Here is a 24,952-nt window from a genome sequence, read left to right as displayed (position 1 = left end):
GTTATTTATTGTTTTCACACTTGCATCTAAGTACATAGGTTTGGAAAGATTGTAATTCTAGGTGTTAATATCTGGTCCTATTTTTGTTGGGGAAATGCTTTTCTCCATGGTTTCTGTTGCCCTCTCTAGTTCTTAGAAAAGAATGATGGTTGTGTGGTACCTGGAGGGAATTTTTTCTGGGATTCTGATAGGTGTGGTCATTAGAGATTCAAGGTAAAATCTATTTTTAGGTACTGAGAGCTGACACTTAGGAATGGGAATGGGCTAGGAGGTAGAATCTCTGATGGATTTCACCCTCAGAAAGCAGGGTTTCCACCAGGATCTGCTTAGTCCCCTGAGACTGGGAGCAGAGAATGAAGAGATGCTGCAGCTGGGAATGAGACTGATGGGAATTGGATTTGGAGATATGGATAAAGATGTCCAGATCTGTCTTTAGCCTGCTTCACTAGCCTGTGGATCCCAGGGAGTGCCTCTGAGGTTGGGAGATGGGACAGAGCAATGACAGAAAGGAGGGAAGTTTGGAAGAGATCTGTGTGGTCCAGGGGAGATGGGGACAGGGGGACAAGTGTGGCCTCAACAGGTGGTGGATGCAGACCTGTGGATGACACTGGAGAATGGATTGGAGGAGTTTAGAGACTAGTGAAGATCTGCGATTAGTTTACTCTCTTCCCTCTCAATGTTTTCATTGTGTAAATGTTTTCATTACGCAGACATGTAGCTTCTTAGGGAGTATATATACGTTCTATTTGAATGACTCCATGATGCCTCCTGTACTCACTGAACAGAATGTGCTGCCCAGAGGTGTTGAAAGGTGAAGATTCTGTCACTGTCTGGGCAGTCTTGAATATTTTTTTAAAAGCAAAACTAAGGTTTAAGGTTATCAAGGGCTTCTATGCTTTTTCCTGCAGATTTTTATAAATTTCCATGGATTTTTTTTCTCCCAGTTCCTTGGCTCTTTCTAAGGTGTGTTTTACCATTTTATATCATTTCCCTTACTCCAGACACTGAAAGGTAGCATTCCTCAAAGTTCTACCCTAGCCCTGCTGCCCATCCTACTCAAGGCTTCTTGCCAAGGCAACATTCCTTCCTCCCATGCCTTCAGTCACTGCCTTCATTCACAGCCTACACTTCTTCCTGAGCTGCAGAACTGTGAAACTCACTGCCCACTTGACACTTCTACTGAGAGAATGTAAAAAACACCACTTTCAGCATGTTCCAAAGCAAACTTATGTCTTCCCCGCCCCAATCACACCTCGCTGTCTTCCTTGGCATCTTTGGAGTCCCTGTTCGTCTCTCTCTCTCTCTCTCTCTCTCTCTCTCTCTCTCTCTCTCTCACACACACACACACACACACACACACACACAAACCCATCACTCAACCACATAAAACACATAAAGTATTTGTCCTAAGATGAAACTGAAAACCCTGACCACTTTTTGAACCCCTTTACCCAGTGATGCATGAATCAACATTATCATTCTTTGACTTATTTGTTTTATTGCCCTTTTCAACATTGGAACTTCCCTATTCTCTTTCCTCTGCTTAGCATCCTAACTGCATCCTAAAACTCCCCTCGCCACCCCAGTGAATGCTTTCATATGCCTTCATAAGCACACCCATCCCTCTGGAACATCACGATGGTACCATAAACTCCGGTTGTTCACACTCATTATTACAGATACTGAACATATATGTTTGGTTTTACAGTCTGGTTTTAATCAATATCTATCTTGTAAACTTGATTTTAAGATCCCCTGGGAAAGAAATATAGCTACGTTATTACATATTTTATCCAGGGCATCCAGCAAATGACAACTGAAGAAGTATGCACAAAGTAAACTATTTGAGTGCGCAGTTTCGGATGAATTCTACTGGGAAGATATGCTGGAAACACAGATGCTGATCTAGATGAGAAGCTGGCAGACATAGCCCTGGCTGTGGCTTATATTTTTCTTTATTCTGTGGCACCTTACATTTCTTTATTGTGTGGTACCTCACACAATGCCTGCATACAGAGATGTTCAATTATTGGTTTGTGAAGGAATACACCATATCGTGGGAGTTCTGTTTTCTGCTTACCATTTAAATCTGTAGAAAGTGTCTTCCGCGGTAAAGCTAGGTTAGCTGTGAGTCTCCCTTACCCTGAGAGGTGACAGGTGCTCACTCAGGTCATGCTCATATTAAATACATGACTCTATCAAGCATTTAAAAGAGGAAAAGATTAAGTCACGTAAATTGTTGGCTCCATGTTTCCTGAGAGCTCAGAAAGCAGAACAATTGTAAAAATTTGATTAATGTCATACCCAAGCTTTCATTCTAACCAAGCAGGTAATAAATGCTTGTCAACTACTGTAAAAACATTTTACAACAAGCTGAATGCTGCCCTTTTCTTTGACAGACCAAAGAGCATAAGAAAAACGAAACACAAAACAAAACATGTAGATTTTGTTTTCTGTTGCATAATTTTTGTCCCATAAGGTTGTCATTTTGATTCCAGCTGATCTGTATTTGAAATATACAATGTTTACTATCTCACTGATATCATTTTAGTACCTATGTCATGCTGAAAATTCTACATGTCATGCTGCCTTTAATGGTGAGTTCCTGGTTGTTTTGAAGGCAAACATCAGTGGTGAAAAAGGGGAACTAAAGTTACAGCAAGGTCCCACTGATGCAAAGCAGAAGCTCCTGCTGAGATCAAGGCTCCATTCTGGCAATGGAAACAGGGGAGAATAGTATCTATAGCAAAGACGGGGAGGGTCACCTTCAAGACAAGATTGTGGGTAGCACTGAGGTGGATGATGGAAACAGACAAATGAAGCATGTTTTTAATTACTGGTCACTGGATTTTACCTCACAGCTCTTCCATATCAACGGAATAAAATAAAGAAGTGGGAATACATAAAACTGCAAAACTATAGAGCAAACAAAAAGCATAAAAAGTCAACCCATACCTCCTGAGACTGAGAAGCTTCTGTAAAGCAAAGCACACTGTCACTAAGACAAAAAGGCAACCCACTGACTGGGAGAAGATCTTCACCAACCCCACAACTGACAAAGGTCTGATCTCCAAAATATATAAAGAACTCAAGAAACTGGACCGTAAAAGGCTAATCAACCCAATTATAAAATGGGGCACTGAGCTGAACAGAGAATTCTCAACAAAAGAACTTCAAATGGCCAAAAGACACTTAAGGTCATGCTCAACTTCCTTAGTGATCAGGGAAATGCAAATCAAGACAACTTTAAGATACCATCTTACACCTGTCAGAATGACTAAAATAAAAAACACCAATGATAGCCTTTGCTGGAGAGGTTGTGGAGAAAGGGGTACACTCATCCATTGCTGGTGGGAATGCAAACTTGTGCAACCACTTTGGAAAGCAGTGTGGCGGTTTCTCAGGAAATTCGGGATCAACCTACCCCTGGACCCAGCAATACCACTCTTGGGAATATACCCAAGAGATGCCCTATCATACAACAAAAGTATATGCTCAACTATGTTCATAGCAGCATTGTTTGTAATAGCCAGAACCTGGAAACAATCTAGATGCCCTTCAGTGGAAGAATGGATGAAGAAAGTATGGAATATATACATATTAGAGTACTACTCAGCAGTAAAAAAACAATGACTTCTTGAATTTTGCATACAAATGGATGGAAATAGAAAACACTATCCTGAGTGAGGTAAGCCAGACCCAAAAAGAGGAACATGGGATGTACTCACTCATATTTGGTTACTAGCCATAAATAAAGGACATTGAGCTTTAGGGATCCTAGAGAAGCTAAATAAGAAGGTGAACCCAAAGAAAAATATATAGGCATCCTCCTGAATATTAACCTTCATCAGATGGTAAAAGGAGACAGAGACAGAGACCCACATTGGAGCACTGGACTGAAATCTCAAGGTCCAAATCAGGAGCAGAAGGAGAGGGAGCACAAGCAAGGAACTCAGGACCGTGATGGGTGCACCCACACACTGAGACAATGGGGATGTTCTATCGGGAACTCACCAAGGCCAGCTGGCCTGGGTCTGAAAAAGCATGGGATAAAATCAGACTCGCTGAACATAGCGGACAATGAGGACTACTGAGAACTCAAGAACAATGGCAATGGGTTTTTGATCCTACTGCACGTACTAGCTTTTGTGGGAGCCTAGGCAGTTTAGATGCTCACCTTACTAGACCTGGATGGAGGTGGGTGGTCCTTGGACTTCCCACAGGGCAGGGAACCCTGATAGCTCTTTGGGCTGATGAGGGAGAAGGACTTGATTGGGGGAGGGGGAGGGAAATGGGAAGTGGTGGCAGGGAGGAGGCAGAAATCTTAAATAAATAAATAAATAAATAAATAAATAAATAAATAGTCAACCCATGTGGTGGTACAAAGCTGTACATTTAATAACGAATTAATACCTTACACAAAGAACCATAGGCAAGTGAGGAAAGCTGGGATCAGTTGAGGTGTCCTTCCAGGAAAGAACACACCGATTGTTCATCCAGTGCCCAAAGGTCAGCCTTTGAAATATGCATACAAGTAACATTATATGGACTCAACAGGTTGTATTTAAGAAACTATACATACATACAAATACATATGTATGCAATAACAAAAGAGAGAACATAAATTTGAAGGAGAGTGGAGAGGGAGTTATGGGAGGCTTGGAGGAGGAAAAAGGAAGAGATAAATGTTGTAATGAAATTATAATCTTGCCAATACACCATTTTCTGTACCTGAGTAAATCTTTGCTGCCCTGAATGCTCTGTTTACTTCACAGGCAGTATTCTGCCCACTGCTCACCACCTCAGAGGAACTATGGCCACAGAGTCTACAGTCACTGCTACCATCGCTGGGGAGCTGGTTTCCGCTGACAAAATTGAAGAAGCCCCAGCTCTTTCTACCTCTGCAGATAAAATGGAGAGTCTGGATGTGGCTAGTGAAGCTAAGAAACTTTTGGGATTAGAGCAGAAACATCTGGTAATGGGGAACATTCCATTGGCGGTTAATGCATTCCAGGAAGCAACTAGTCTTTCAGGTAAGAAGTATGGAGAAACAGCTAATGAATGTGGAGAAGCCTTCTCTTTATGGGAAGTCACTTTTGGAGTTGGCCAGAATAGAGAATGGAGTGTTGGGGAATGCCTTGGGAGGAGTGCATGCAGAAAGGAAGAAGAAAAGACAGAAGATGAAGCTTTGGTTGAAAATAAGGGTAGTGTAGATGAGGAAGCAAGGGAAGAGTTGAGAGAACAGGTTTGTGGCGCCATGGGAGAAAAAGAAGCCAAAAAGGCAGAAGGCAAGTCTCTGTCAAAGCCTGAAACTGGCACAGAGCAGGAAAGGGAGGTAAAAAGGGGTGGAAGAGAAGATATGGATATAAGTGAGCCTGCAGAGGAGCTACAGGGAAAAGTTGAATCGACTTCAAACCAGTTAACTGAACCCTCTGGAGAGGCCAAAGAAGCAGCAATGCCAGCACTGAATGAAGCTGAGGTCGCTTCTGGGAAGACAGAGCAGGCATCATTGTGTGCTGAGGAAGGAAAATCAGTTTCTGGGGCTTGTGTTCAAAATAAAGAATGCAGAGAAACGGTGGATCGGGAGAAGAAGAGGAAATAATAAGCATAGGGGGCAAAAAGCCAAAAGAAACTTCAGAAGATCGGCCTGTTGGGGCTCCAGAAAAGCAGGGCACTGCAATGAAGGGAGAAGCTGAAACAGTAGATGCTGCAGTCAAGTCGGTGGGCATGGGTGAGGAGGGACCAAAGGATCAGGTAGCTGCCTCTGAGAGTGAACTAGGAATGGCTGTTCTTGAGCAACTGTCAGGGCAAGATGCAGTGTCACCAGAGGTTGCTGCAGAGGCTGGGTAAGATGACTCTGAGAAGCCAGGGCATGAGATTACAGTTCTTCTCAACAATGGTTCAGTTGATGGGCCATCAGCTGCAGGAGATCAGACTCCTAGGGAACTGCAGACTCCTGCAGAAAGATTGACAGAGACCAAAGATGGTTCAAGTGTAGAGGATGTCAAGGCAGAGCTGGTTCCTGAACAGGAGGAACCTATGCTACCTGTAGAAGAGTCTGGGGCAGCTGGAGATGGGGATGAGATCAAGGTCACCCAGAGGGCCACGGTGAAGGCACCTGAAGACCAATTAAGGATAGCTGCTAATGAAGAGACACAAGAAAGAGACAAACAGATGAAAGAGGGTGAAGAAACTGGAGGCTCAGAGGAAGAAGACAAAGAAAATGACAAGGCTGAAGGAAACACAGATGACTCAGTTCTTGAAAATAAGTCTTTTCAAGAAAATGAAGAGGAGAATACTGGAAACCTAGAGCTTGTCTGGGATGTGCTGGATTTAGTTAGCAAAGATCATTTGTAAAAGGTAAGAAACAAAAGAAACCCAGCCTTATGCTGCACAAGCCCATCTTAAATTTGGAGACATTAGTGTTGAATCTGAGAATTATAACCAAGCTATGGAGGAGTTCCAGGCTTGCCTAAGCCTCCAAGAACAATATTTGAAGCCCATGACCATCTCCTTACAGAGACTCACTACCAGCTGGGTTTGGTCTACAGTTACAACTCTCAATATGATGAGGCAGTGGCACAGTTTGGCAGATCTATTGAAGTCATTGAGAAGAGAATGGCTGTACTAAATGAGCAGATGAATATGAGAAAGGAGTTGAGAAGCTGAAGGAACTGCTACCTGAAATTAGAGAAAAGATAGAAGATGCAAAGGAGTCTCAGCACAGTGGGAATGAAGCTGAACTGGCCTTGAAAACTCCTCAGGTAGAGAGATCTTCTTCAAGTTTCACTACTGGTGGAGCAGGCACCTCAGTCTCCATGATTTGCCAGTAGAAAACCAACAGACAGTGCTTCCTTGTCAAATTGTGACTGATATTTCCCATCTTGTCAGAAAGAAGAGGAAACCAGAGGAAGAGAGCCCAAGAAAGATGATGCAAAGAAAGCCAGGCAAGAACAAGAACTGAATGGAGGCAATGGGAATGCTGTCCCCAATGGACACAAAGTTTCAGAAAACATAGAGGCTGAGAATCAGGCTAAAAGCCCCGCAACAGCAGAGGGGACCGTGGAGTCTGCATCTACAGCTGAAGGCATTGCATCTTAAGAGGGATCAGAACCTTTCTCCCAAGGGAAAGTGGTTTTGTACATAATGTATTTTTTTCACTTTTGGGGATTCTTTTTGTATAACTTCAATAAATATTGTAGGCAACAACAAAAGAAAAGAAATTATGATCTAAAAAATAAACTAAAAAGGGTTACTATCCAAAATATGTAAGGAACTCATACAATCCAACAACAAACATTTTTTTTTTTTGCAAACTAAAAGTAAAATCCACAGATAACTTGATTATTGGCAAGGACAATTTAAGGACATTTTTCTAAGAAGTCGTTCAAATGACCAACATGTGTATGGACAGATCTTCAACATCACTAATCAAGCCAACAGTCCAAACCACAATGGCCTATCACCTCAGACTGGGGAAGGTGGCTATACGCAGTAAGTCTGAAGACAAGTGTGTGAGGCGTAGATAAAAGGGAACATTCGTAGACTAGAGAAACCACTCAGGGGTTTAGCACACACACTACCCTTCAGATAACCCAAGGTTCAGTTTTCAGCAGTCCTGCTGGGTGGCTCTCAGGCACCTGCAGCTCCAGCTGCAGGAGATTTGGTGCCCTCTTCTGGCCTCCACAGAGAAAAAATTAAAAAAAAAAAAAACAGCAAAAAGATGAAACTAGAACTAAGACCTGACTCCAGATCCTAGTTACAGGGATGTTTCCAAAGAGGGGAAAGAAGAAAAAAAAACAGTATGTTGAAGAATTATTTGTACTCCAAATCTCCAGAAGTTTTAACATTTTGCATGATTAATGTAAAGTAGTAATTGGTTTCTTAAATATTTCATGGGGGATAAAGAAGTAAAACCCATCCTCTGAAGAGCCACTGCATGCTCTTTATTTTTCTTCAGATAATGACTGCAAGCCACAATAGTGACTAGTACTGACATCTCCATTTTACTTTTCCTTCATAAGTCTGTTCAGCATAACCACAGTGGTTACTATTGATTCATTTGGTTGGATCTGGGATAGACTAAGAGAATGTGCCTGGGTGGGTCAGTGAAAATTTCCAGAAGGGACTATCTGAACGTGGAAGAGCCCCTAACAGTGTATATGTTCCTTTCAGTGCATGGCTCGGGTATAGAGGTTGGAGGAGAAAGCCATGCTGTTTGCTGGTCTGCATTGGCTTCTGGGAGTGTATTTTATCCTCCTGCTTCTACTGCTGCTGCTGCTGCTACTGATGATGATGATGATGATGATGATGACGATGATGATGGTGGTGATGACGGTGATGATGATGGTGGTGGTGATGACAATGATGATGATGATGACGATGATGGTGGTGATGATAATGGTGGTGGTGATGGTGATGATGATGACGATGATGGTGGTGATGATAATGGTGGTGATGATGGTGATGATGATGACGATGATGATGGTGGTGATGACGGTGATGATGATGGTGGTGGTGATGACAATGATGATGATGACGACGATGATGGTGGTGATGATAATGGTGGTGGTGATGGTGATGATGATGACAATGATGATGGTGGTGATGATAATGGTGGTGATGATGGTGATGATGATGACGACGATGATGGTGGTGATGACAGTGATGATGATGACGATGATGATGGTGGTGATGATAATGGTGGTGATGATGGTGATGACAATGATGACGACGACGATGACGGTGATGATGATGATGATGATGACAATGACGACAATGATGATGTTTTCATCTTCTGTTGGCACCAGTTTCTAGATTCCTCAGCTCTACAGTAGACTGAAAACAAGCAACTCTTCATGACTCTTCCAGGTTTTCAGTGACAGGATGGAATTGTTGAAGCATTTGGTTCCATGGATTTAGAATTTTCATACTCTCCAGATGCCTACCGTTGAACTGCCCAGCCCTTAGCATGCAAGTCATGCTAATGAGTTGCCTTTTATAATATGCATGTAGTCTATTGGTCCTGTTCCTATAGAGATGCCTATATAATGCAGCTGTGAAGCATACACACACATGCACATATGATGTCATGAAAACAGGATAGAAACTGCTTTCTAACTAGATAGAAGCAAGAGAAGAAGAAATATATTAAATATTATGAGTAGAAGAAGAAATATATTAAATATTAATATATGTAACAATATATTAAAACAAAACAATCATAACACTGTGTGTTCCTGGAGGGTCCTAGCAGGTGGTATCTTGAAACAAAATACAGGCAAAAACATAAAATTTTTTATTTACTCTTTATTAAGTCTTAGTAGTATAAATTAACTTTATGAAGAAAATAAATATTTAAGAAAATCTACTGATGATTGAACAAGAAGATAAGGAACTAACATGTCTGGGCACTTTACCTACATTCTTCTCTTCAGAAGAACCTGGCTGAATCATACACATCATTCAGCTGACGCTAAGGCTTAGAGATGTTAGCTGACTGGCGTCAGTCAGAAGGAAGCTTCCAGAAAACAGAGCTGCTATGTGTGACCATAAACGTTTTTCAAGTTTTCAGTAATCACTCTTTAAATATTTATGCATTTTCTGTGTATGAGTGTTTGGTCTACAAATACGCACATGCAGCATGCATATGTCAAGGGCAGCAATCAGAAGACAGAAGCAGGGAATTGTAGCACTAGTTCTAATAGGTCTTAATAATAAAAGCCCAGAACCAAATATAAGGGGAAAATGCTGAGAGATCAGAGAAACAAAGGAGCAAAGCACAACCCCTTACCTACTCAAATTCCCAGCTGAAAAAAGACTGAGCTCCTGTCTCCTCCCACCTTATCACTTCCTCTCTCCACCCAGTCATATCACTTCCTGTCTGTCTGCACAGACCTCCAGACCTCTATGGTTAGCTAGTGGCTGACTCTGCCCTCTGGTCTTCAGGCAAGCTTTATTTGTACAAACAAGATATCACCACAGGGATATTCAGAGACTATTCACCTGATAAGGTATTAATGTTTAGAACTATAGGAAGGACTCAAAAACTTTTTTCACAAAGAAGTAAATAATCTAACTAAAATGTACTGATAACCTGAATAAACACACTGCAGGAGATGAGACTCAAATGGACAACAGGTTTTTAAACACACATGGTGTATTAGCCATGGGGGAAATTGAAGAAAATCCAGATAAGATGATATCTTACTACACTACAGTGGCTGTCATGAAGATGAAGAATACCAAGTGCTGACATGGGTGTGGAGAAAAGCAAACTCATCTACCGTTTGTAGAAATGCCATGGAGAACAGTGCAGAAGTGCTTCAAAAACTTAAGAACAGATGTACGGTCACATCCAACTATATCACTTCCAGATGTGAATCCAAAATGCGAAGTCAGCATACCAATGACGTATCTCCATGCATGTAGTTACCTGTACTATGCACATGATCAAAGATATAGCATCAACAAGGGTGTTCATACATGAATGGATGAGAAAAAAAAGGGGGGTCTCTGTACAGTAGAAGATGATGTGCCATGAAGAATGAGCTTATTCGCAAGGAAATGGGTGAATGAGAGGGGATACATACATTGTGTTAACACTGACTTTATTTTATCTGGGTGCAGAATGGTGGTCATTTAAGGAGAGAAAACATAGAAGAAGGGCAAAGGGAAGTTGCCTAATGGTCACCCAAGCAAAGGCAGACAGAAGGAAAGAATTTTGATGGTCCTCAGCACAAGGGGATGACGACAGTTTATAATCACCTGTGGCATTTTTAAGAACACTTAAAAAGAGAAGAGCCTCACAGTTTGAAACAGGAAGCTGTGGCAAGAACACTGCTGCCTCGGTCTGGCCTTCACACTCACTGTGCACAAATATTACAAGTCAGCCAACAGCAAAACAAAGTGTGTCTTGCCTTGCTCCCTGCGTGAAACATAAATAAACAGCTTTATCTGCAGGAATTTGTTTAGGAACCCCAGAAGTAGAATCAAGCCCAGAATATCCCAAATAAAATTCAATCCTTAGGACTCCTTTTAACTCTCTATACATATACTGTTTTTCCCATTGGCTTTGGAAAAGTCATGGTAATTAGAAAGTGCTTTCTGCTTGGCATAAATTCCCTATTAATAAACTAGAGAGGTTCGGAGCCCCCTAAAGATATGCGTCCTAGACAACATCATGCTTTCAAAAGCAAAAGGCAGATACTGAAAACAAACCTACGAAAGGGCTTCATTTATTATGGGTTCAAAACAAACTTTGCTCAAGTCTTTGAAAACAAATGACATTCCCTGGAAGGAGAAGAAAAAGAGCTCAGCGGACAGGAGTCAAAACGTCTGTATTTTATTAGCACCACGCTCTAACCAACTGAGCTAACCGGCCCCTCAAAACATCTGTATTTTAAATCCAAACTCTAGGGTGAAAGACTGTGAACTCTTAAATCACATTTTCCCCAACATAGCATTTTTATTAATTGTTTGCAATTTTCATACAACGTACCCCAATCACACTTGATTTCCACTCCTCCCAGGTCCATCCTCCCACGCTTTCACTTCCCCCCACCAAATAAAAATCCCCCACATACAATTTGTGTTGCCCATGTCCTCATTGGAGCCTGGTCGAACTGCCAGTGGCCCAGTCCCTTAAAGAAAACTGAGTCCTTTCCCCCAACCCCCACCAGAAGCCACCAACAGCTAAAAGCTACGCTTCAGCATCTTTATCACGATTTTTAAGGACTCTCTGCAATGGGTACAATGGGCTCCTGTCTGGATTTTCTTTGGGGTGGGGGCTTGTCAGAGAAGCTGTCAATGTCTCTCGTTCTCAGTTATGAGTCTGCAGTCATCAATACCATCACAAAAGAAACTTCTTTGTCCATAGAAGTCTGCAGCATCACAGATCATGAACTTCACATGGTTTCCAGCTGCACAGATCATGAACTTCACATGGTTTCCAGCTGCACAGATCATGGACCTCAGTCTGGTCTCTGGACTAATCAGATTCCTAAGTCCCAGTGTCCTTGTTGGAGGAAAACACACCCAAGGGAATGTTTAACACAGCAATATTCTAACAAAGCCACGAGTGTCCAGTGGGAAACAGAATTTATCTTCAATCATCTAGCAGCTGGCTACCAAGGACTAAAGAAAAGACTTAAGGGTCTCTCCCTTGATGAAGGTTCTTTTAAACTAAATCTCCCAAAAGTGTAAACGGCCCCCTTTTACCATGGAAATGGGCGTGTCTGAAAGACTCCAGACTCTGCATTTCTGACATTTCCAACATTCCTTATGCAGCTAATACCAAACTTCGGCTGGCTTGACCACTAGATGGGTATGGTGGTACATATCAATAACCATGAGATTATCCATTGATAATTATCCATTATCTAAGGGGAGAGGATGACGTTAGCTCACATGACCAGCCTTGACCATACAGTGACTTAGAAACTAAGAACATTATTTATTTATGCACCAAAAAAACAACGTTTTCATGTTTACCAAAAATCAGAACAGTTTATTCCTGAAATCCATGTCCAAATACAACCAATTGCACCTACAGAACTCTACATCCTTATCAGTGGGATAAGAAGAGAACATGATATTCCTTTTGCTCTAGGTCTTCCATTTAAGTCTTTTTCCCCCTCCTATAGTGAATTTTCTCCAGTAGAGATGAAATGCAGAACTTAACTTTCTACCTTCTCACTATTGGTTAAATGACACTTTAGAACAGGATACCTTTACGAAGGATTCTTCAAAGGAGAAATTAGGTTTGTCTTTGATCATTCATCCATGCAAGAAGGTTCGCAACATCTGCACAAACGGCAACAGAAGCTGGCAATCTATATTCGCTCGATCAGCCTGATCTTATTGCAAAGGCTAAAGTTATATTCTAAGTTTAAATGACTATACTGAAGAGATCTATAAAATAAAAGTGCCCCTAACCTGTAAGCCCCACTTGTCCAAGGAGGGATAACTTCCTGGAAAGTTGTGGGCTATTTCTCATGTAAAATAACAAGCCGCATGTTTTCATGTAGGTGAACAAGGTTGGTTGCTCCAACTGCACAGGATATGCTTTATCACAAGTAGGCATGAGGTCATAGGTGGGAGTTAATTCGGCAGGAAGTACGTCAGAATGTATGCTTGCTTCCGACTGGACAAAGGTGGGAAGTATGTAATCTTGTGGGCTTTTCCTTTATAAGCACCTGACTAACCAAATAGAACATCATTCTCTGGGAATCCCGGGTATGAACCTGGCCAGTGCCCACCGTCCTAGTCACTATTAAGTAAAGTTTGCTTTAATGGGACAATCATGGATTTGGTCTTTCTGTTTGATGGCTAATTAATGAAGTCTTCAAACAAAGCTTTAGCTGCTAAGGATTATTAGAGATAAAGTTTTCATGTTCTCCTACTCTTCCATTTATACAGAAATTATCATGAATTTCCAGGTTCAAGGTGGGAGCACAGACGATGTGCATTTTAGAAACTCAAACACAAACAAGAAATGAAAACTTTTTTTTCCCTTGGTTTGGGGGTTATAAATGTTCAGCCTTGAGGTAAACTTCAGATACTTTTATCCACAAGGAGAGAGAAGGGGAAAGGCTGTATTTTCAAGGGGAAGCGTTATGTGCCTTGGTCCCTAGCTACAGTTTGTACGAAACAGCAAAGAGCCACGATGATATTTTTCCATTTTAAAAAGAATGCTAAGGGGCAAGCAAAGCAAGAAAAACAACCCCTGGCACTGACGTGTTCCACTAACTTAGAAGTACCACCACCACTCCCAGTTGAACACAGAACCAAAATAATCAATTTCCTTTTGAGAAATTACGTGAGAGAGGAGTTCTTTACATCACTGAAATAAAAATATGTGCTTACAAGTGTATAAAAGACAACGATTTTGAATAAATTATAGGCCAAAACCACGATTCTGTCTCCAGTTTTTTTGTGCTAAAAATAAAAGGAGAACTATCTGTCAAACAAGGCTCCCAATTTTCCCTCGCAAGTGTGTTTCTAGATTTCCACACTGAAATCAGAGTGCTCACTTGTGCTGAAGCAACAGAGAAACTTATCATCTTTACTTCCTGTCTGGTCCCAAAGAAACTGAGGACAGATGGCTGAGGTGCCTATTAGCATACCAAAGTGCATGCTGGCATCCAGGCCAGGCTCACTGGGCCCCTACTGCTCCTTTCTCTGCTCTGCTCTCCCCAGGCCCCTCTTCTCAACCTTTCCAGCCCTGTGGCTTCCCTGAACTTCCCATCCCCAACTCTATTCCTAACCTGCTGTATGTTATATTCTCGTTTTATTTCCATCTAAGCATCAATCCCATTTTATTTATATTTTGAAGCATTTAAATTTTGGCTCAAAAGTGTGTTAATTCCCAAACTTTTAGAAAATCTGAAATATGTGTACTTTGGCTTTTAGATTCACTATGCTAGTTGGGGTGGGCACTTGGTATTTTTGTAAATTTCTTAGATTTTTTTTTAAAGATTATTTGTGACCTAATAGATTAACTCAAAAAAGTTTCAATGGCACTTGAAAAGAAATTAAGTTATACTACTGTTGGGTGCAGTGTTATTTATGTATCTGTAGGATATATTTGATCAAGTATTATCCAAACCCAATCTTTAATTGACCTATCAGGTTCTTCTGTCCATTACTGAATGTTAGATATTAAAATATCCATTATTATTGTGTTTCTGTTTTTTTTCTGTCATCAGGTTCATCAATATTTGCTTCATATGTTTAGAAGTTCTAATATTGAGTATATATGTATTTATAGTGGCTAGATTTTTCTCATCAGTTTGTCATTTAGTATTATGCATTTTGCCTTGTGTGACAGTTTGTTACATGATAACTATTCTGTTAGATAAATACAGATTTTATATATATATATATATATATATATATATATATATATATATATGTGAGTGTGTGTGTATATATATATATACAGAGAGAGAGAGAGAGAGAGAGAGAGAGACCTATCTGCCTATAGATAGATGGATCTACCTATAGGTAGGTAAGTAGGTGGATGCATGGATGGATGGATGGATGGATGGATGGATGGATGGATGGATAGGTAGGTAGGTAGATAGCTTTTACTGACTGCTTGCACAGCGGGTCCTTTTCTATCCCTACTTAAATAAACAGGACAAACAGATTTTTACAAATACAATTTAATCAGTGTGAAACAAATACAGCCTTAAAGCCAGCATCACAAGTAACATTAAAAACAAAGAAAAAATTTGAGTAGAAATAGGGAGAAAGAAAGGTTTACACTCAGGGTGCTAGTTTATTTTCAGAGAGATGCTGAAACAATACGCATGTAAGAGAAGGGAAAGAAGGCAAACGTGTAAGAACTAAGAAAGAAAAACTAACCTTTGTACTTTGTAAAACTGTGCAGCTAGAAAACCAATCTCCAAGGGAATTTACTAAGTCTCTGCCAATTACTCTACAAAACATCACAGCCTGGAACACACATGAGAAACAACTAAAAGGGCTTAAATATCGAGAATAGACTATATTAAGAACAAGATAGATGAAATATTTAGCAATGAACTTATCTAGAGAACTATATATAAGTTCAAATACTAGTAAAGAACACAAAGAAAACAATTTTCAGTCCGTAAGCCTATGGACATTCATATACTTTGTATTTGTGGAGGTGAGGCAGTATTTTTTAAATATTCAGTAGACATTTAAAAATCAATAATATTTTAGTCAAGTAATAAATAAAGATAAATACTTAAGGAAAGTCATTTGCAGTAATGGGAATAAAATGCATAGTTAAATCTAAATTTATAGATACATTATCAGCAGTGATTTAGACCAGCTAAATTTATTCACTGTGTTCAGATCAGGCAAGAGATAAAAGATTCAGATCACACAGGAAAATGATGCAAAACAAAGCCGATCAAGGATAATTTCTAACATATGGAGAAATGGCAAATGCAATATTAAAATAATCTGGTGTATAAGTTATTAAAGTGTAAAGTACAATCTAACCATTATCAGTCTTCTACAAATATCCTGCTCGACTAAAATCTAAACCAACAAAAGAGAACTGTTTAAAAAAATGAATTCAGCCGGGCGGTGGTGGCGCACGCCTTTAATCCCAGCATTTGGAAGGCAGAGGCAAGCGGATCTCTGTGAGTTTGAGACCAGCCTAGTCTACAAGAGCTAGTTCCAGGACAGACTCCAAAACCACAGAGAAACCCTGTCTCGAAAAACCAAAAAAAAAAAAATGAATTCATATGAGTTCTCTGTGACATTGTCAAAGTTAATTGCAAAAGTATATTTAATATATAATGTATTCTTTAAATGAGCTAGGTTGAAGAATAAATAAAATCTTTCTGTTTTGAATAAAACTTTACAGAAATATTTAACAATGCAAATCATAGCCCATAGTATAAACCCATAATGGGATTCTTCATGTTTTTTAATATATCAGAAGTTTAGAAGTAGGGAAAATACCTAAGTACATTTATAATACGTATCATAAGACCCTGAAGAGAGCTATCATTGAAGATATGGCAAATACATATTGAAAATTAATTACCTAAATCAACGTATCCCAATTCTACACTTTCCTAAGACATTAGAAGTAAACTTAAAGACATTCACAAATATTTAAAGCATAAACCATAATAATTACCCTCATACTTGCAACTTATGAGATGATTACTGCTTAAGACTATTAGGTTACATGTATTTAATACACATTGTATATAGAAACCTTAAAACTTTTGAACACTGGGTGTGATTTTTTGTTTTTACTTGTATTCTTCCTACACAAAAATTACATTAACATGGATTTACATTGTGTGCTGATCTCTGTTTTAAACATGAAGAGATTATTCCTGAGAAGGCTGCAGCTTTCTGAAGAGCCTCCTCAGGATAAAACACTTAGGAGGTGGCTATGCCAAGGTAAAGGAGAAACTGAGTTAGTAATATGTCGCCTGATTATAATGTCTGTCCCTGTGAACTGTCATGAGTTAGAGTAATAAAACTCTGTTCACTTACTTTACAACAAAATGTAGAACTCTCTGCTTTGTGGGTTGCTGTGTTTTGACCACGTATTTTCTTTGCAGATGAGTTTCTGCTGACTTCTTTGAAGGGAGGGCACGGGCATCAAGAGAAGGGAAGAAGAACTTGGAGAGCATATTGGCGATTCTCCACCCAATGAACTTAGAGAAAACTTCTTCGCCTAGGCTTGGTGTAACTTTTGTGCTGTATCTAGTAAAAGGGTCAACTGGATTGTTTATTTCAGCCTGTTGAAGTGAAAAGAAGAGCAGTTTGAAAATGATTGAGTTAAAGAAAAATCCAAGCCATTTAATAAAAGATAAAGTGTATATTCGTTTTCTTTGAATAACAGTACCTTCGTAGGGTCAGTTAAAAGGGCTCGGTGGTAAAAATTCTTGACCCAAACACTGATGACCTGAGCTTGACCCACAAGTCCCACACAATGGAAGGGGAGAACAGACTTCTATAAGCTGTCCTCAGACCTCCATAACACACCTTTGTACACACAGAGCGTACTCAGCACAAAAGAAGTAAATGTAATCAAAATTGTGTAAAAATAATCTTTGCAATAAAAACGTTTCCCCCAATTAAAAAAAGGAACAAAGCAATATTCAGTAAAGAGAACAATTGTGTATGGGTTCACATTAGGTAATTCTTTAATGTAATGATAAAATTAACATTTTAAATATGATACAGTTGACATACAAGAGTTTCATTAAAAAAAAACAAGCACTTAAAGTGCTGTATACTTATTATATGAAATTTTCTTTACTCTGCTTATAGCTTAGAATCCCACTAAAGTGAACAGAACATTTCCAGAGAATGGATTTTAAAAGAACTATAGAAACAATAGTTTTGCATTTAGCAACAGTTGAAAATGGTTTTGGATTCTTTTTTTATGTTTTTGGATTTTTATTCATTGTTTTTTATTTTTTATTTATATTTTTATTTATTACAGACACACAAAACATGAAAATTGTTGTGCTGGCTAGATTTATGTCAACTTGACAACACTGTCATCATCTGAGAGGAGGGAACATCCATTAACAAATTCCTTCATAGAACATGATTGTAGGCAAGCCTGTAGAGCATTTTCTTAATGGGGGAGGGCCCAGTCTATGGTGTATGGAGCCGTCCCTAGGCTGGTGGTACTGGTTTCTATAAAAAAACAGGTTGAGTAAGATGAGGAGCAAGCCGGTAAGCAGCACTCTTCCATGGCCTCGGCATTGGCTCCTGCCTCCAGGTCTTACCCTGTTTGAATTCATATTCTGACTTCTTCCAATGATGAATAGTGATATCAAAGTGTAAGCAGAATAAAACCTTTCCTCCCCAACTTGCTTTTTGGTCCCAGTGTTTCATCAAAGCAATAGAAATCCCAACTAAGACAACTACGCATATTAATCAAGTACAATATTATATTTCAAAGCAGCAGATGCTAATTAGTGCCATATGCCAAAGTCATGACAGAGTGGGAAAATTCCAAAATGTTTTATCAAATTCTATTCAAACTGAGATACTGTTTGAAATCTCCAATATGTATTAGATACCAAGACTAACTCTAAACACTTTTTAAAAATTCAGAGGCTTATTTTCTTTGGCCTGACTTAGTAATAGCAGTAAAACCTACTGCATGTACTGGCTTTGTGGGAGCCTAGTCTGCTTGGATGCTCACCTTCCTAGACCTGGATGGAGCGGGGAGGACCTTGGACTTCCACAGGGCAGGGAACCCTGACTGTTCTTTGGACTGGAGAAGGAGGCTGAAGGGGATGGGGGAAGGGGGATAAGGGGAGGGGAGGAGGTGGATATTTTATTTTTAAGTAAAAATAAAAATAAAAAACATCACATGTTATTTTACAGATGTGTGTTTTATAAGTTGGGTGCTGTTTGTTTTTATTTACAGTTTAAATTTTTACTGAATAGCATTGGTCTTTACAGAGCTCTTCACCGTCACATGGAGTTCATTTTAGATGACTAAGGTCCCTGTTATAACATCTATGTGAGCAGTTGGAGCTGAGCAGACACTTTTATCAATAGAGTTACCTCCCCAGCAGGCATGAGGACTGAACTTTCACCCCCAGGATCCATGCCAAATAATAATAATAATAATAATAATAATAATGATAACCACCTTCCCTTTGTCGTGAAACTGCAGTGAATACAGAGACTGCTGAATGTTCAAGTGTTGGGAATACGTGACAGCTGAGAACTCATCCCTAAAAAGGTCATCTGGATCATCTTCTTGAAGGCTCAGGGAACATTGTGACAGAGAGAGCAGAATGAATTTAAGAGCTACAAGCTAGGGAAGGGATCCACAAACTGCTACGTCCTCAGCGTGACACAGCCATAGCAATAATGATCTTACAGATTTGGTTGTGCGCACTACACCTGCATGAGATTGAGCGTGTCATTTGTCAGTGATGGGTGAGGTGTTGTCAGGGATAGAAGGGAAATAGGGGAGTGTGTGAGTGGGAACAACCTGCATGTACTCTGTGCACGTATGAAATTGCCAAAGAAAAAGTCTACAAAAATACCTTTAAAGTTCAAATTTAAAAGCTCCCACAAGTTCACCATTCAGATGAACTATTATGATCATATTGAATTGCTGATCTAAGGTTTTATTTCACGTATGTGTGAACATAAATAAATATGCTTTATGTGTTTAAAAAAGAACACGAAATTTTGGGTGTAAAGAAGGCAGTGACCTCAAAAGATCTATTTACAGCATGGTGAATGCAGTTGATAATTGTGTCATTTTTCTTTAAAAATGCCAAGAGAAGACTTTAAATGTTAGTCACGTGAGACACATTGGTTGGCTTGATTTAGTTATTCCATAGTATATACAAATTTCAATTAACCTTACTGGACTTAAAAGTATATACAATTTTGCCAACTAAAAAGAGAAATTAAATGTTAGTAAGTGACATCATCAAAGCAGGTAACCTTATTGTACTGTTTCAAGAAAAAAAAAGAATTTTATCAATCGTTCTCATTGAAATATATCCACTCTTAAAGCACTTAAGTTCAATTATGTCTAGACACTGTATTCAGTATACAGTTACATTCAGACTATTTACAGCTGAGCTGAATCTGCTGCCTTCTAATGAGAAATCCTGGACAGAGCATTCCTGAGACACGCAGTTTAACTATGTCTGAGACGTGATGGCTGTCATGACGTGTAGCAAGAGACCCTACAGAGCCATTGTATGTGCCTTGAATTCCGGAGTGAGAGCACCTATGTTTTGTTTAAAGTCAGTGCTTCTTAGCTGACTTCTTCCTGAAAGATTTCAGAGCCTTTGCAAAACTTCATCATGAGAGGACCTGGCAAACCAGGAGGTCTCGTGGCTGAGGATTGCTTAAGCAAGTGGTTCCTTCAAACAACTCCAGCTAAGAGATTTGGGTGTACGGAAATTGGTTTGTCAAAAGTGTGGTGTGTGTAACAATAAAAAGAGGGTTTTGCAAAGCCTCTGAGCACTCTGTCCATCAGAGGCTGGACTTCCTCTGCAGAGAGCCTACAGTTCATTTTTAAAAGACCCCTTTTCTTCGATAGACTCGCGCAAAACAGAACACCAATGTGATGTTCAGGGCATTATTTAACACTTTGGAGTCTAAAGCCTTCTCTGTAAGATGTCAGTCACACCTGACTGTGTCTTCAACTTACCAGTTGTCTTAATTCTCATTAGAAAGGACACTTTAAAATACATAGTAACATACGTTATAGCACACATGTAAGACATTACTATGAGCATACAACAACTAGGATATAATAAATGAATAAAAGAATGAACGAGTATCTAAACCAGCAAAAATAATGTCATCTCATAACTTCATATATGGAAAACACCACATTGTATGGAAGGCTGCATTCCTCTAACCCTACACTTTGTTGCTGTTTTCATCATGTCTCATTTGACTGTTCCTCACTTTTTTCTATTCAAGGTAGAACTGGCTGTATAGGTTGATGTGTCAGCTGGCTTATCAAGATGAAGACATTCCTTCATCTCTCCTCTGGTACTCTGTTGGAAGCTCAGGGAAATCCCACCCTTCATTGATGGCCAAGGCCTTCTCATATCTCAATCGAACAGATATTTTCCTTATTTGTAAAACCTTTCCACCAAAATAGACTTCCTACTTTTTCACTGAATGTCCCTTTTTTTTTTTCAGTGATGTCTATGTAGGCTTTAGTGAGTCAGGGTTGTATTTATTGTTGGATTGTTAAAAGCTGACCTTTAGTTTTGTTTGGGGGAAAAAAATCACAATTTTTAATGTCTATGAAGCTTAGAATTAAAATTGTATGAGTGGAATTCCTGATGGTGAGTTCTCCTACATACATATTCTAACCACAGGCAAGAGCAGATGTTTGCCCTTTGATTTCATAGTGGAAATAAAGATGTGGAAGCCAGCACTAATGCAGGCTGGTAGGTAGATGGTAAATCAGCAAAGCAGAAATTCTCCCAGGGAAACAGGATACACTAGCGATCCAAAAGGCAAAAGCTCTCCAGAGTCCCAAATTTTGAATCAATAATTAAGGAAATGTAGAAAACACAACAAAATCTGAGCTACCTCAGATTGCTAGTGATGAGAGATGTCTCCACAGTTTCTAAAGTAATATTAGAAATGAAGTTGTTTTACTTCCTTTGGTAAACATTTTTGCAAGTTTAAGGGTCTAATTGTTGCTTTCTATAAGAATTCTAACCCCACAAAGGAGAGCAGCATGGGTAATTCTTAGTCATTGAAATTCTGGTCATGAGGGCATCATTTCTCATCACCGTGGAGAGTTTTATAAATGCAGAGTCACAGTCTCTACCCTTGTAGGGACATTAAAGTCTAAAACAAAATGACAATCAGGATTAAAGTAAGGATTGAATGAGAATATCATCTTTCCCACTCACAAGTTATGTGGTTTTTCTGTAAGTCATTCAATCTGGCTGTACATTTTCCCTGACAGCTGAGTTGAAGACATAACAACCTGCCCAAGAGTAATTGCAAACATTGAACGTGGAAGTTGACCGTGTTTCCCAGCTCTTTGTGACCCTACCTCTCTCAATGCCAGTGCCTCCTTGGCATTTGCTTTCAGAAAGAGCAGGATGTAGTGCAAGCAACAGTCTTTGAATACCATTCGCTAACAGGGCATGAATCACCTGCCACTTGTTGCACCCTGAGCTACACTGGCCACGATGGTAGGAGGGCTGTGGCCTTAAGTGGGGCTAATGTGTCAGTTAGTGCTTTGCTTCGCCTGTGTACTGCAAGGCTCTCTGAGCACCACTGCGGTCTTCAACATGGTTCCATGACTTCAGCATTTCATTACTGAGACACAGTTCTCCAAAAGGAAAGTCAGACATGAAGGAGTCGAAAAAGCCCGGCGCAGAGACACTGATGGAGACCGACCACCATCTTGTCTGCTCAACAGACTACACTGAGACTATGGGAAAATAACTAAGAATCAAAAACCATATTAACAATCTCCCCATGAAATTATAACCACAAAGGGCTTTACCTGATGAGTCAAAGACACTCTGAATAAAACCACACATTCATTTGAAGTGTGTATATTTCTCTTTGATATTCCAAGTCATGTACCAGATGGCAGAGAGCCGTTATACGTGACGGCTTCTCCTGCATGTGTCAACATATGCTACTGAAGCCCCAGCATGGAGAAGCCTTGCTCAATACAAGTCTTTCTGGAAACATTTCAAACAAAACACATTAATTACCATTTGTTTATTATGCCACTCTGCATAGATGACAGGGTTTTTTCTCTATATTGGGTTTATATTCACTTTGTTGCACAAAGGACTCATGTTTAGGATACTATTTAAAAGACCTGATTGACAGCACCCCAATCAGCAAAATGTAATCTAAAAAATTACACCCAAATTCCCAAATATTGTTTGTAAATTATTGTTTTCATTTAAAGCAGATTTATTGCAAGTGATTTATCATGATAGTCAATTTCTATAAAAAAAAGGAGGATATGATATAGAAATAAATACTTTGCATTGGTATGGATCTTGATCTATTGATACAAATATGAGGTAGATTTGTTACATTGTGTATATGTATTCCTGTTCTTGTTTAAGGTATTGCGTTTGTACAGCTCATTTATAAATGTAATGTTTACTTAAAAATACAGATTAATAGCTAGTCATCTATAATAATCAAACTTGTAGTCATGTTAGTTAGGTTTTCTCGATGTACAGAGATGTATTTCAGAAGGGTAGGCATTCTTTAGCACTTCAAAGACCTACAGAATATGGCATTTAAAATGTTTTGAGAACTTGGACTTTCCTCCACTGTGAGAAATATCTGCTTCTGGCAGCACCAATTACTTCAGAGAGGTTGATGGGCATTGAAGAAACTTGTTATGGAATTCGTATTCAATATGACAAGGCTAGCTGATGTGGTAGTGTCATATATCAATCTGTTGATTTCATTGGTTAAGCAATAAAGAAACTGCTTGGCCCTGATAGGTTAAAACATAGGTGGGAGGAGTAAACAGAACAGAATGCTAGGAGGAAGAGGAAGTGAGCTCAGAGACGCCATGCTTCCCGCTCCCAGGCAGACACACGCGATGAAGCTCTTACCCAGGATGGACGTAGGCTAGAATCTCCCTGATAAGCCACCTCGTGGGCTACAACAGATTATTAGAAATGGGCTAGTCCAGGTGCGAGAGTTAGCCTAGAAGAGGCTAGATAGAAATGGGCCAAGCAATGTTTAAATGAATACAGTTTGTGTGTTGTTACTTTGGGGCATAAGCTAGCCAGGCGGCTGGGGTGCTGGGAACGCAGCCCCACCACTCTTATTACAACAGCTAGCCATTTGGGTAAGAAACTGCATTGCCTGGACTGCTTTATGGTATGCTGTATGAACTGAATGTGCAGGACCCACAGAAAAGTGACAGATGGCCCTTCAGGGTTCCTGCCTCACAGAAGAAACTTCCAGACATTCTGCAGGTCACAGAAGAAAACAACTAATGAACTTTGCCATTACAAGGCAGAACAGATCTTCAAATGTTCTGCTTCATGGAAAAGTCTACTGGATAGTATGGGCCTATAGGCTGAAAATGGATACCCCATGATACAGAAGAACTTTGGTCCAGGCAATAAAATGTCTCTGGCAATTCTAGAGTTTTAGAAGTTGCTTACAATGCAATTTCTATTTACTTAGGTAATATTATATCCTTCTGGGGTCTTTAAAGAGTTTAAGACAGATAGTTATGGTTTTCCTTAGTTATGATAAAGGATAAATTAGATATAAAGCTTTAGACTCACAAAGATAGGATAGATGATAGATTATTTTTCTTATTTTTCAAATGTAAATGGACTAACTACTATAACTATAATTATTACTTGATAACTGTTTGTATGTGTAAAATTAAAATCTTCATTTTTAATTAGACAGAAAAAGGGAAATGATGTGGAATGTCCTTCTGTATATGTGTTGCTTTATTAGTTGATAAATAAAGCTGCTTCAGCCTATGGCAGGGCAGAATAAAGTCAGGCAGGAAATCCGAAAAGAGATATAGGGAGAGAGTAAGCGGAGTCAGGGAGATGCCATGTAATTGCTGAAGGGACAGATGCCCCAGAACCTTACCAGTGGCTCACGGCCTCATGGTTTACACAAATGGATAGGAATTTAAGATGTAATTTTGATATAATTTAAGAATTATAATTTAATATAATTTAAGTTAGTTAATAAGAGGCCCAAGCTAATAGGCCAAGTAGTGTTGTAATTAATACAGCTTCTGTGTGATTATTCGGGTCTAAGCAGTCGGGAAATGAACAAGCCGTCTCTACCTACATTCATTAAATTTTAAAGTCTATTATACAAAATGTACATTTGATTTCCATGCATGAGAAGATGTCTGTATAACTCCATAGACACTCTAGTACATATCTTTCCCATACCATACACAGTAGGTTATAACACAAGCTTGCATGTC

At 39.5% G+C, this 24,952-nt stretch overlaps 1 protein-coding gene and 1 pseudogene across 2 annotated transcripts in view; one reads left to right on the top strand and one right to left on the bottom strand.

The window, feature by feature from the left end:
- The window catches only part of Tmem232 (transmembrane protein 232), a 256,911-nt gene that overhangs the window by 108,940 nt on the left and 123,019 nt on the right, over positions 1-24,952 (bottom strand). For both annotated transcript variants that reach the window (XM_041631893.1, XM_041631894.1), the window contains one exon: positions 17,014-17,261. In XM_041631893.1, the coding sequence (XP_041487827.1) occupies positions 17,014-17,261 (248 nt within the window). The remainder of the gene's footprint in view (positions 1-17,013; positions 17,262-24,952) is intronic.
- LOC121433355 lies at positions 4,814-7,101 on the top strand (annotated as a pseudogene).

This window comes from Microtus oregoni, unplaced genomic scaffold (assembly GCF_018167655.1).
Source record: "Microtus oregoni isolate MIOR12 unplaced genomic scaffold, Mior012 000038F_ref0000394, whole genome shotgun sequence".
Taxonomy (NCBI): Eukaryota; Metazoa; Chordata; class Mammalia; order Rodentia; family Cricetidae; genus Microtus; species Microtus oregoni.
This window is presented reverse-complemented; position numbering and strand designations above follow the sequence as displayed.